The sequence below is a fragment of the Falco rusticolus genome, chromosome 4 (genome assembly GCF_015220075.1).
Source record: "Falco rusticolus isolate bFalRus1 chromosome 4, bFalRus1.pri, whole genome shotgun sequence".
In the NCBI taxonomy this organism is placed as follows: domain Eukaryota; kingdom Metazoa; phylum Chordata; class Aves; order Falconiformes; family Falconidae; genus Falco; species Falco rusticolus.
In genome coordinates, this window is record NC_051190.1 from 36,547,393 (window position 1) to 36,559,019 (window position 11,627).

Here is an 11,627-nt window from a genome sequence, read left to right on the forward strand (position 1 = left end):
GAGAAACCGGTTTCTCACTGGGGAGCTCCAGTGGCGGCGAGGCTGCGGCCTGCGCCCTCCGGCGGGCGCGCCCTGCGGCCGGTAAAGTCGGGTCTCGCTAGCCGGAGCCGCCTCGTTGCCCCGGGCCGAGCGGCCGCGGCTGCGGGGTGCCGGCCCCGCTCTCCCGGCCCGTGCGGCCCCCGGCACGGCGAGCGGTCAGTCCCGTTTGCGCGGGGCCGGCTCGCCCGGCTTTCCGCAGCTACGCCGGTGGGCGTAGCAGCAGTTGTCACGCCTTCCTGCAGGCCTCGTCCCGCTCAGTAACGGCAGCCGCAGCTGGGCCTTCGCCTCCTGGCTTCCCGTAGCGCAGCGAGCCGCGGGCCCTCCTGGCAGTGCTACGCCCAGCGTCGCCTCCAGCTGCGGACCCACACATCTGGGGCTGTGGCAGATGTGCTCCCCTGGGGAGCAGAAAGGGCTGGTACCGCAGAGGGCGCACTCGCCAGCTGCCTGACCCGCAGGAAGCGCAAAAGGCACAAAGAGAAGAGTGATACCACCATTCAGTGGCATTTCATAAATCCAGTCATTTAAGTGGGAAAGCCATTTTCTGCCTTTTTTTTTTTTCCCCCTGCCAGAATGTGTGCTGTGAACTTCCAGGAAATTTGCCGCTGGAAGTACTGATCTGAGATCATCTGACCTGGTCCCAGTGGATTCCAGCTGTACTGGCTTCCTGGCTTCCAAGGAACAAAGTCAGGAGCATACTTTGACCTCATTCCTAATACAGGGCCTTAAACACGACAAACCTTCCTGAGAAGCAGGCGTGCTAGTCAGGACTTCTGTTAAATTCCTAAGATTGAAATCCTTGTACTCTCATGTGAAGGGCAGATAGCTCCACCTCCTGAACACAAGGTAGGAACAGCCTATACTCATCACAGAACCTGGGGGAGAACAGGGCAGGCATCTGTAAGATCATGTGTGGCAAGCATAATTGGTTATTTTCTCTTTTGCTGCAAAACTAAGGGGGTATTACATAAAACTAGCTATGGGCAGGTTCAGAAAAAAACAAAAGAAGGTTGTTCTTCACTCAACATCTCGTTAAAGGGCCAGTTTCCCTGCCATAGGATGTTGTGGGCTACTAAAAGTTTACATGGGTTCAAAGAGAAACTGGATGGTGTCTGTTGAGGACTACTGGTAGACTGTTGTGACGATCTTAGAATCATAGAATCGTTGAGGTTGGAAAAGACCTTTGAGCTGTCGAGTCTGTTAAGCCAGCATTGCCAAGCCCATCGCTAAACCGTATCCCTGAGCGCTGCATCTGCACGTGTTGTAGATACCTCAGGGATGGTGGCTCCGCCACCTCCTCGGGCAGCCTGTTCAGTGCTCCATAACCCTTTTGGTGAAGAAATTTTTCTTAATACCCAACCTAAACCTCCCTGGCGCAGCTTGAGGCCGTTTCCTGTATCGTGTCGCTTGTTACTTGGGAGGAGAGACCGACCCACACCTCGCTACAACCTCCTTTTCAGCAGAAAAATAAAAGTACTGTGAAGAACCAGACGTTTCCCTGCAGCAGTGCCCTGCAGAGCTGGGGCCAGCCCCGGCCCGGCGGCGGAGAGCCCGCGGGTCCGGCCCCCCCGGCCGCGCCCAGCCTTCGGGCCCGTCCCGGGCAGCTCCGGCGGACACGGGGCGGCGGGAGCGGGGGGCAGTGCCGCGGCCCCCGGCCATGCCGGCAGCCCAGCCTGCCGCACGCAGCCCCTCCCGGTGCTCCCCGGGGCGGCGGCGCTGCCGTGGGTACCGCGCTGCCCTGTGCCCCGGCCGGCGGCGGCGCGGCGCCGCGCCCCGGAGCTGCCCCGAAGGAGTTAAGCGGCAGCTCCTCCCCCCGCGCCCGAGTCCCCTCCCGGGGACCTTCCCGGCAGCCCGCGCTGGCGCTGCCCCAGCCAAACAAAGCGGTCGCAGCCGTTCAAACGCAGCCTCCGCGGGGCCCTGCCCGCGGGCCGGTGCCGTCGCCTGGGAGGATCCCGGCGGTCGTCTGCGGTCCCTGTACGTGGCTGCCCTGCCCGTGCCGCCGGGCGTGGAGCGGGGCTGGGCGCTGGGAGCGCGACGGGTGCGGGCGGAGCGAGGCCTGCGGGGGGAGGGCCGGCCCGCGGCGGCGGGAGGTCCCTGCTCCGGCGCTGAGGCTCGGTGGCGGCGCCGGGAGCGGCGCGCCCGACCCGAAACGCTGCCCCGCTCCGGCCGCCCCGGCGCTTGCCCGTGTACCGACAGGCCGCCGGGGCGGACCGAAGGCGGCGGAGCGCGCAGCGCCGCCCCGGCCCCGCGGGCGAGGAGGGAGCGGAGCTCCGCCGGTGCCGGATCCCGGGTCGCTGTTCCCCTGCCCCTTCGTCCCCGCGGCGGGAGGCGGCGGGGCCGGGAGCGCCCGTGCTGCGGCCGCCCTCGGGGCCGTGCCCCGGGGGAGCTCCACGTCAGCCCCGGAAGGGCCCGGTGGCCCGTGGCCGCCGTGCCAGGCGGCGCTTGGCGCTGGCTCGTAGGGCTGGCAGCGCCGACCGAGCCGCAGCCTCCGGTGCTGGTGTCTGCCCGGTGCTGTCAAGGCTTCAGCCCGGTGTCCGCCTCGGTCCTGCACCCGTACTGAGCGGGGTTACCTGTGTGGCCGGCCTCAGAAAGCACCGGCTTCGCGGCTTCCTTAGAGGGGTTGCAGGATGGGGGGGGGTTGTCTTCTGAACTTTTCATCCTTCTCTGTAGTAACAACCTTGGTAATCGCTGCAGAGTTTGGAGGTGAGCCCCGGTTTCCGATGGCTGCACTGTTGAATCGCTACATAGTTTTGGAACAGCAGAAAAAAGGAGATTTTGGGGGTTCCTCTTAAGTCTTCAGCAGTAGCTTCCGAGCATCTGGCCTGCCCTGTCTCGAGGCCTGAGGCCGGGTCTTGCAGTGCACACTGGCAGCTGAGCCATGGACAAGCTCAAGACTTCTGTTGATGCACACGTTTGTATTTCAGGGCTCTTAGCCTAACAACTGTGCCATGATGCACTGTTTCTCTGTTTTCCTGCAACACTTAGAAAGCATGCCCTGGCACTGTAGGATGTTATGCCTGCTCAATGTTAACCTTTCTCAAACGTCTTGCTTTCGCTACGAGGAACAAACATCATGTTACGCTTTGCAGTGATTTATTTGTTTCCTCTTCAGATACCTGAAAGACAGTAGAAATTCAATATATGTTTGCGGTTTAGGCTTTGCAACTCTCTCTGCTGGAAAGGCTGCACCTTTGGAGGCCGGAGGCTTAAAGCTGCATAACACTTTAAAGAGAGGCTAATGTTGACTGTGCAGGTAAAGGCAGGGCAGTGAGATACTTGGCATTTATTATTCTTGTCTGAATCTGGTCAAGTCCATCTGTAGGTAGGTGCCGAGATCTCTCCAAGGCTGCTCCGTCCCTGAGGGTCAGGCTGGCCATGGGTGTGCTGTTGTGCAGCTAACCCAGCTGACCAAATAGCCATTGAGAAAATAAAACCCCAGGGTAAAGCAGCTGCACAACTGTGGCATGGCACTACTGTCCGTTGAAGATTCGGCGGGGATCTGACTCTTCCCTGCTTCACCCCAGCATGAGTTTCAGAAGAAGCTTTGCTTGCACCTCCCCAGGGTAAAAGGTGCCTGCATCCAAGAGCAGGTGTGCAGCTGAGACAGAAGGGAAAAGTCAACCTTCCCAGACACGAGTCAGCTCAGTGGTCACACAACTAACTTTTAATTCTTGGGAAATTTGGCGTTCAAACCCTGGTAATCAGGGCTGCAGAAAGGCTGGGGACAAGCGGGTGGCAGCGCAGCCGGTGGGTGTATGTGTGTGCAGGCAAGCAGGGAAGCTTTATCCCGAGGGACTTGCAGGACAGATGCTGGGGACCTCCTCTTCATCAGGTTTGCCTTCTGGAGCTGGGGCTTGCACTGGCACAGAAAAAAGTGGTGAAGAAAAGCCTGCTGCTTGCCCTAAGGCTAATGGTTGGGTACCTTCACCTGGATTGTAGGAAACTTGAGTTCATGCTCTTCCTCCTTCTCAGACCTTAAATCCACTCTGGCCTGAAGGGAGCTCGGATGTGTGCAAGTGCCGCCTTCTTTCTCCTCTCTTGAGGCTATTCCATTTTGTATATAGTATTTTCTGGGCCAGAGAGTGGAGGAGCTAAGGACATAATTCTGGTGATGATGAAGGTTGCTCCAGGCTCTCATCTGTGGTTCTGTAGATGTTACTGTGTGCGGAGTTATGGAGTAGAAGTGTTACAGCAGCGATGCCTGGTTAAAGGTTACAGCTAAATACTTGAAGACTTTAGGCATTGCAAGGGTTCAGCAGCTGCTGAAGAAAGGATGGCTGATGCGAAATTTGGACAGATGCCTAAACTGGCAGGCTGAAGTGAAATTCCTTTTGGAGGCCTGGCTGTATAACAAAATATGCAGCTCTTCACACAAATGCATGTGTCCAACTGGCTGAGTAAGGTCTCGAGAGTCAACCCACTGATGGGCAAAACTTGGAGCCTGTGGTGCTGCATGACAGTCCTCTGCAGCTGTAGCTCTGGGCTGAGTGTTCCAGTTATGGTGTCTTCCCCCTAGGAGTGTGCTTCCCGCTGCAAAACAAGGGGTGTGGGCAGGGGAAGGATGCTTGCAGACCCACGAGTAATCTCACTGAAGCTATCCTAGCTCGCAGGGGAACATCGCTGTGTCCACACAGGCACAATTGCAGAATCGGGGCTTGCAAAATGACTTGCAGCTGTGGCTGGCGCACAGTGCGATAGCCGGGTAGGTGGAAGCAAGCTGCAGTTTTGGAAAAGGGGACTTCTAGTGCCCCCACGCAGCTCACAGTGCTTGTGCTTTGTATGGAAACCTCCAAGCCAAGCAAACTTTGTGGTGCTGCTCTATTTTAGAAATAGCAAAGGCTGAGTCAGCCCAGATGAGATTGTTCCAGGGACTTTCTGGAGGAGATGAAACCATTCCGTTTTCCTGATATCCACAGAAATGAAAAGGGGTAAAGGCAGAGAGGAAGCTCACATGATTGCAGTGCTGTGAATTTGCTTCCACTGATGCGCTCCCTTTCCCTGTCCCCCTGCAAAGCCACCACTTGAATGAACTTCTTCCAGGTGGTGTAAATGTTCAGAGGAACCACTTCACCCCAGCCTGGCCCTGAGAAGTGAAGGGAACTCCATTCCCGATGCAAAATCACAGGTCTAGGAAGATACCTGAACCTTTCCCTCTCATTGAATGGATTTTTATTTTTACCTTGTGCAAAAACTATTGGAGAGTAACACATCTTGTAGGCCAGGTGAGTGTAAAGGTCTCATCTCAGTGGGTGTGTAACTTGAGCAGCTGCGTTGCGTAAGCTGCGAGCATGACAGGCCGCAGCCCCATTGGGAAAATCCCCTCTGGAGAGGCAGAAAGAGGAGAAGGGGGTGGACTCAGCTGTGGAAATGGGGAGCATGTTTAGTACAGAAAAGCTGCAAGTTCGCAGCAGGACCTGGATAAAAAAGGCGTAGCTAGAGATGGAGCCAGACCCGAGCTGTCAGGGAGGTTGACTTTTGTGATCTTGGAGGAAATTGCTGGAAAACTATTGTTTGGAAGGATGACCTATTGCTTTCCCTGGCAACTCTTTTCTCCTACCTGACAGGGTAGAGACTAGCAGCTGTGTGCTTTGTGTATGCCCTTGTGGTGTAAGTGAGCAGGATTTCAGCTGGATTTCACCCTGGCCCTTCTGCCTGTGCTTGCCTCCTGCTCGCCAGCTGGACCCTGACCTGCAGCTTGCTTTTCAGCGTCTTCTCTGAAATGGGTTTCCAGGTGCGGGTCTACCGCTGATCAGTAAATATGTATTTTTCAAAAAAGCCCTGCTGTAAAGGCAATTTTTTCGAAGCATAAGGAGCCTGGATGAAGCTACCCTTGAGCCCCAGGGTGCTGATGATATCTCCATGGAGCTGCTGCCCACAGACAGGCACTGCTGGCGTGGAGCCACGTGCTGCAGTAAGAAGCCATCCTGGCCAGACTCCCCATCCTGCTATCCCTCCAGAAAATGGGAGGCTGTGGGGAACAGCTTGCATTGGGAATGCTGAGCTGACATGAGCAGGGCAGGTATGGTCCATGCCTCCCGTGAGCTGTCGCTGAGCCCGGGAAGGCAGGGTGGTGGGAGCTCTGCGGAGGGCTGTGGAAGGTCTGGAAGGGATGAGCAGGCTAAGGAGCTGGGACCTGGGGATGTTACAAAGCAACCTAGGTCTTCAGTGAGGAGGGAGCTGGCGGAGATGCTGTGTAGAGTCAGCACATCTCCATGGTGCTGTCATCATCTTTCCTCCTGTGCAGAGGCTGGACGAAAGCTGCACACGTGGGGTGCTGGCTTTCCTGGGTTTATGTAAACTTTATGTTTCTGTTGCTGGCTGTTCAGATAGCTACACTGCTTTGCTTTGGTTCTAGTGTCCTCTGGCCACGTCTTGAAACGCCCTGGGAAAAGGGCAGAGTATCTTGCCAAGGCCCGAGCTCCTGTACCGGCAGCCACAGGAAGCTCCAGGTGGTGGTTTCCTTGTGGCATCCCCCCTTGGCATGGGGAAGGTTGGGTGTTCCTGACCTTTCCTCTTGCTCTGCAATTGCAGTATCTGCATCCAGGGACATGTTTTTCTCTATCCACTCCCCCAGCTCTTATCTACAAGGTCCCTAATGCACATAGCAGGGCATGGGGTGATTTGTAGATGTAAACAGATCTGGGTCAAAGTACAGTCTATATCTCTGGAGTTAATGTCTCTCTCTTTTGCCATGGAAGGAGTAAAACGCAGAGGGGCACAACTCCTGTGTCAAACTAAGTGGCTCCATTTCTCCCTGTGGCTGATGGCAGTGTTTTGGTGGCCAAGGAAGCACAGAGACTATTGTACCTTTTTAAGATCCACATGTGCCTGGGGAAGTGGGGTTTGGAAAATGTTCCTATATTACATCTGCTTGGCAGTGACCACTTGAGGTAGCCTCTACTATACATTGCTAATCCGAGAAGTGTTTTGTTGCCTTGTGGGAATGCTTGGAGGCTATTTATCTCAGTGAGGCAAACCCCAAACTTATGTCCTTTAGGCAGCAGTTGCAGCACTGAGTGTCCAAGAAACACCTGCAGATGAAGGAGGCTGGTAGTATACATACATACAAGCTTATATATACACATAAATAGGTATATCTCCATTTAGGTATAACTGTATATACACACATACACAACATGAAGTGCTGTCCATCCTGACCTGGCCTCATCATGATGCCTGCAGCAAGGGAAGGGGCTGGTCCCACCTCTGGGGTGCAACCCAGAGGAGACATGCCTGCAGGCTCTGTACCAGCAGCGCAGTCCCTGTTATGCCACCCACGCATGCAGAGCGAGTGTGACTGTGTCCTGAGCCTCTGTCCCCTGACTGACACCACCAGCCATGGCTGTGCACGTGGGGAGAAAGAGGAAGTGCAGGAGGTACAGTCATGACGTTTATAGTTGTGCCGCCTTTACCACTGGTATATAAATTGTTGCCTTTGCTTCTCCCAAAGGTATGGGACAGTGTCATCTCCAGACCCAAAGGGCAGGCTCTGCAGCACCAACGGTTTCCCTGCAGTAGTTATCAACGTGGGCATCCTCAGTTCTGCTTGCCGTAACTTTCCAGCCCACCAAGGAAGCACAGGGCTATGGTGGGGACCTGCCGGCCTCGTGCGATGAGCTGCTGCTTGCCAAGACTCCTGGTGAGCTTCCCAGGATGCTGAGCTGCTGCTTGGGATCCTGACTGCTCCCATTTCCTCACTCTGCTGCTGGCAGCGTGGAGTCAATGTCCAGTTTGGGGCGCTGGGCAGAGCCAAGCCTGTTACTATCCTCTGTGCTCTTGGTGGACTGGGAGGCCAGGCTGGACCCCCCACTCTAAAGGGGGCTCCACGTGAGCAAAGGACAGGTTTTGGGCTCTCTGTCATCGCTGTGCTGGGAAGAGCCGTCTCCTTCCTCCTGTCTGGCTGGGACCAGCGTCACTGCTGGAAGCAGGGGATGGCGCTGCACGGACCAATGGCTGGGGCTGGTGGCTGGTCAGCAGAGCACTAGAGCACTAGTGGAGTCCGAGCACCACCGCAGGGCTGGGGGCTGCCAGGGGGGCTGCCAGCACCCCTGCAGCGGCTGCGCCCCAGGGATGTAGGTGCTGGGCGCAGGACAGGCTCTGGGAGCGATGGGCCGGCTGGATGACCACGCCAAGAGGAGGATCGTGGAGCTGCGCAGGGCCGGGCTGAGCTTCCGCAAGATCAAGAAGGTGCTGGAGCTGGATGGCATCCGGGTGACACCGCAGGCCGTGTACCTCTTCCTCAAGCGGAAAAGCGTGGAGCCCGTGGTGGCGGCGGCCAGCTGGGATGGGGAGCAGCCCTGGCCCCCACTGCGGGGGCACGAGGCTGAGCCACCCAAGCCGCTGGGTGCCTGCCCCACCGCAGTGCCCGGCAGGGGTCCCACGGGCAGCCGAGCACTCTGCCCTGCTGGCGGCCAGGACACCAAGGAGGGCATCCAGATCATTAGCGTGGCCTCACTCTGCCAGGGCAGCGGGCAGCTCGGGGAGGCCCTGCCTGTGGGGCTGGGGCTGCCCCCCGGGAACGGTAAGGCCTGGCTCCCCACAGGGGTTCACCACCATGGCCTCCCCCGGCAGCGCTGGGCTGGGGAAGGGGCTCCCCATTCCCTGTCCCCCACCGAGGCATCCCCGAGGGCCACCTTCCAAGGCGTTTTTCTCGCTGTCCCTTGCAGGTGATGACAGCTGCACAGGTGCCCCCGTGGCCCTGGGGAGCAGCTCCCCTTCGGGGGGCACGGCCGCCCCGCCACAGCCCCTGCCCAGCCGAGGGCGGCTGGTCGCACCCTCTGCCAGGAACCCAGCCCTGATGGCGAAGAAGAAGATGATCATGGACAGGGCTATCCTGCAGAAAAAGGTAGGATGCCAGACAGGGTGGGAGAGCCTGTCTGCTCCAGCCAGGAGCTGTTGCAGTGCTGCCCGCCAGGGTGGCCCTGCTGCATCTAAACCACGCAGCTGGGGCAGGCTATTGCGGCTGAAAGGCTCCCGAAATGCCCCCCGGCCTCCGCTAGCCGCACTCCAGTTATCCTTGACCCTGGCACTTGGCAAGCTTGTCTGTGTGCCAGGGCCACGGGGCACGCAGCCAGCACTCGCTGCTGCCCTCGATGCAGGCCACGATCACGCCAGTTTCTGCCAGCGTTGGCCCCCAACCTGCAGCTCACAGACCCCCTCTTTAAAGCTCAGTTTCTGTACCAGCTCAGGAGTTTCCTCAAGCCACCACGAGGACGGCAGTGACCAAGTGGCTTGGTGCCGCACCACGAGATGAAGGGCAGTGGCAGGCCAGGATGGGGTGACGCAGCCAGGACAGCAGCCCTCTGGGACACGTCATCCCTAACGTGTACACCCCTGCCTCGCCATGCCATGAGACCCCCAGGCTGTGGCCATGCAGGCATTGTCCCAGCAGGTCCTTGTCTGTGCAGCCCTCCTGCCCACCATGGTGGGCATGCAGCCAGCTGGCCAGCCCCACGGCCAAGCCCAGCTCTGCTGGCAGCTGTGGCATGTCACAGGGCAAATGTAAGTGGCCCAGAGGACCCAGGACCAGCCCCAGGTGGGCTGCTAGAAGGGCGCTGTGGCTGTGGGGCTGCGCCGGTGCCCATGGTTGACCCCTTCAGAGCAGGCTCCTACCTCCGGAGACTTCACTGATGGGCAGTGCTGTTACTGCACAGAGGGTGGTAGGATGCTGGCACTGCCTTTCTTGCCAACAGCTGTGAGTCAGACTGAGCCTTCACCCACAGAGGCCCTGTCTCTGCTTGGACACGGCCAATGCCTTCTTCAGCCTGCTCAGGTGTTTGTCGAGAGCCCTTGCCAGCTGCTTGAGAGGACACAGGTTGTTCAACACCCTTTCCAGGAGAAAGGCTCCCCTGGGGTTCCAAACCAGCATGCGACTCCTCTTGGGGAACAGAACAGCCATGTGCTTCAGGGTGCAATACAAGAAATGGAGGGGCTGGAAAAAAAATACCAAACAGGACATGCTATTTCTGTCCCTGCAGAAGAAACACAGGCCTGGCATCAGCATGAGGAGCCTGGCTGCCATCTAGCAGCATCCACCAGCAGATGGCTAAGCACGTGCTGACAGCATGCAGGGCAAGGTGGCATTCCTGTGGAGTAGTGGCACAGGGGCTGGGTGGGGATGAAGTGCAGCTCAGAGTGTGGGAGGTCTAGAGGTCTGCAACAAGGTGATAGCTTTCTCTTATGCCTGGTAGCTAAGTGCAGAATAAATCTGTCTCTTCCTACACACCACTGAAGGAGCAGCTGGTAACGTTTCACCTTCCCATCTCTCCTGCCTACTCCCTACTCCAGGTCAAAGATGCCAGCACTCAGACTGCCCTGCTGAACGCCATGAGTCCTGGAAATCAAAACCTTGCTTGGGGCGGACCAGTGCTTCCCCCTGCTCCCAGCTCCCACGCCATTGCTGAAAAGCTGGATGCTGTACAGACAGAGATCCAGAAGCTGAGCCAGGCTCTGCATGCAGTGCTGGAGAGGCAATGCCACCTGGAGCGCCAGCAGGAGCACCAGCAGCGGCTGCAGCAGGAGGTGCTGATGACACTGCAGCAGCTCAGCTCCACTGTGAGCCACGGTGCTGTGCCAGCAAACCAGCCCTGCATCCCCTTCAGCAGCATGGCCGAGCCCTCGCCCACCATGCCAAACTTCAGCCAGTTCAAGATGGAGCTCATCTGACCTGGCGCATCGCCAGCATGCCCTAGCAGCAGTAAGCTGATGGCAGGATGAAGCTGTGAAGAGCCACCTCTCGAAGGCTGTGGCAGCTGCCTAAGGATTGTGTGGGGCACCCTGCAGAGAAGGTCACTGGTGCCTCATGTTTTCAGCCCTGCTGACTGAAAGGGGCTGCCTGCTGTGAGAGGCAGGGCAATGGAAAGCTGAGGCTTCACTTCTCCCGTGCTGCCCATCCCAGCTGGTGCTGGAGCTGGTTGGTGGCCCATGGACTTCAGCAGCGCAGGCAGGCTGCCTGAGAGTAGAGGATGCAACAAAGCGATACAGCATATAGGTGGGTCTCAAAGAAAATGCCTCTTACAAGGGTCAGTGCCGTGATCCTCAATCACACAAACGCTTTGTGCTCTCCCTCTGTAGAGCCTTTTCAGTAAAAATCTATATACACCATGGTTCAGAAACAGCATGGGATCTCTTTCTTCATTTTACCTACCTGTCACCCCACCACCGAGCAGGCTGGATCTGTCTTGGGTGCTGCCACCCTGCGTGGAGCTGTGCAGGGTGCTCAAACCCATACACAAAGGATGCTACTGGAAGCATGGCATCAACTGCTGCACTGTTAGGGATGTATTACACTTGTGTAGGAAACAATCTTTTACTGAGCAGATTCCACCGAGGTCACCCTCCTCACCCCAAATTCCCAGCAGATCTGGAGGCTGGCACTGGTCCTGCCCACTGTCTGGCCAGGATACAGGCAGGACCCTATGAGTAAGAGTTGCACCTGGGCATGAGCTGGGTATTTGTCTCTCCTCTGACTCCTTGTGGTAGGCAGGAGGTCCTCCTGGTTGTGGTCCCCAGCAGCAAGAGGACTGGGGAGTGCATTAGGCTCTCTCGTGCAGTTTGCTGGTGGTGCAGAGCTGCTCAGGCAGAGAGGGGCA

At 57.7% G+C, this 11,627-nt stretch overlaps 1 protein-coding gene across 4 annotated transcripts; it reads left to right on the forward strand.

Moving 5' to 3' along the window:
* Positions 1–43: 43 nt before the first annotated feature.
* On the forward strand, positions 44–11,152 carry LOC119146417. 4 transcript variants are annotated; one of them, XM_037384016.1, is made up of 5 exons: positions 1,879–2,010; positions 2,707–6,055; positions 7,487–8,557; positions 8,703–8,881; positions 10,324–11,152. In XM_037384016.1, the coding sequence occupies exons 3-5, from the start codon at positions 8,143–8,145 to the stop codon at positions 10,699–10,701; spliced, it is 972 nt and encodes a 323-aa protein (XP_037239913.1). In that variant the 5' UTR covers positions 1,879–2,010; positions 2,707–6,055; positions 7,487–8,142; the 3' UTR covers positions 10,702–11,152. The 4 variants fall into 4 exon arrangements, with proteins under 4 accessions (XP_037239914.1, XP_037239913.1, XP_037239912.1 ...); XM_037384017.1 differs by lacking the exons at positions 1,879–2,010; positions 2,707–6,055 and adding an exon at positions 44–882; XM_037384015.1 differs by lacking the exon at positions 2,707–6,055.
* The last annotated feature ends 475 nt before the right edge of the window (positions 11,153–11,627 follow it).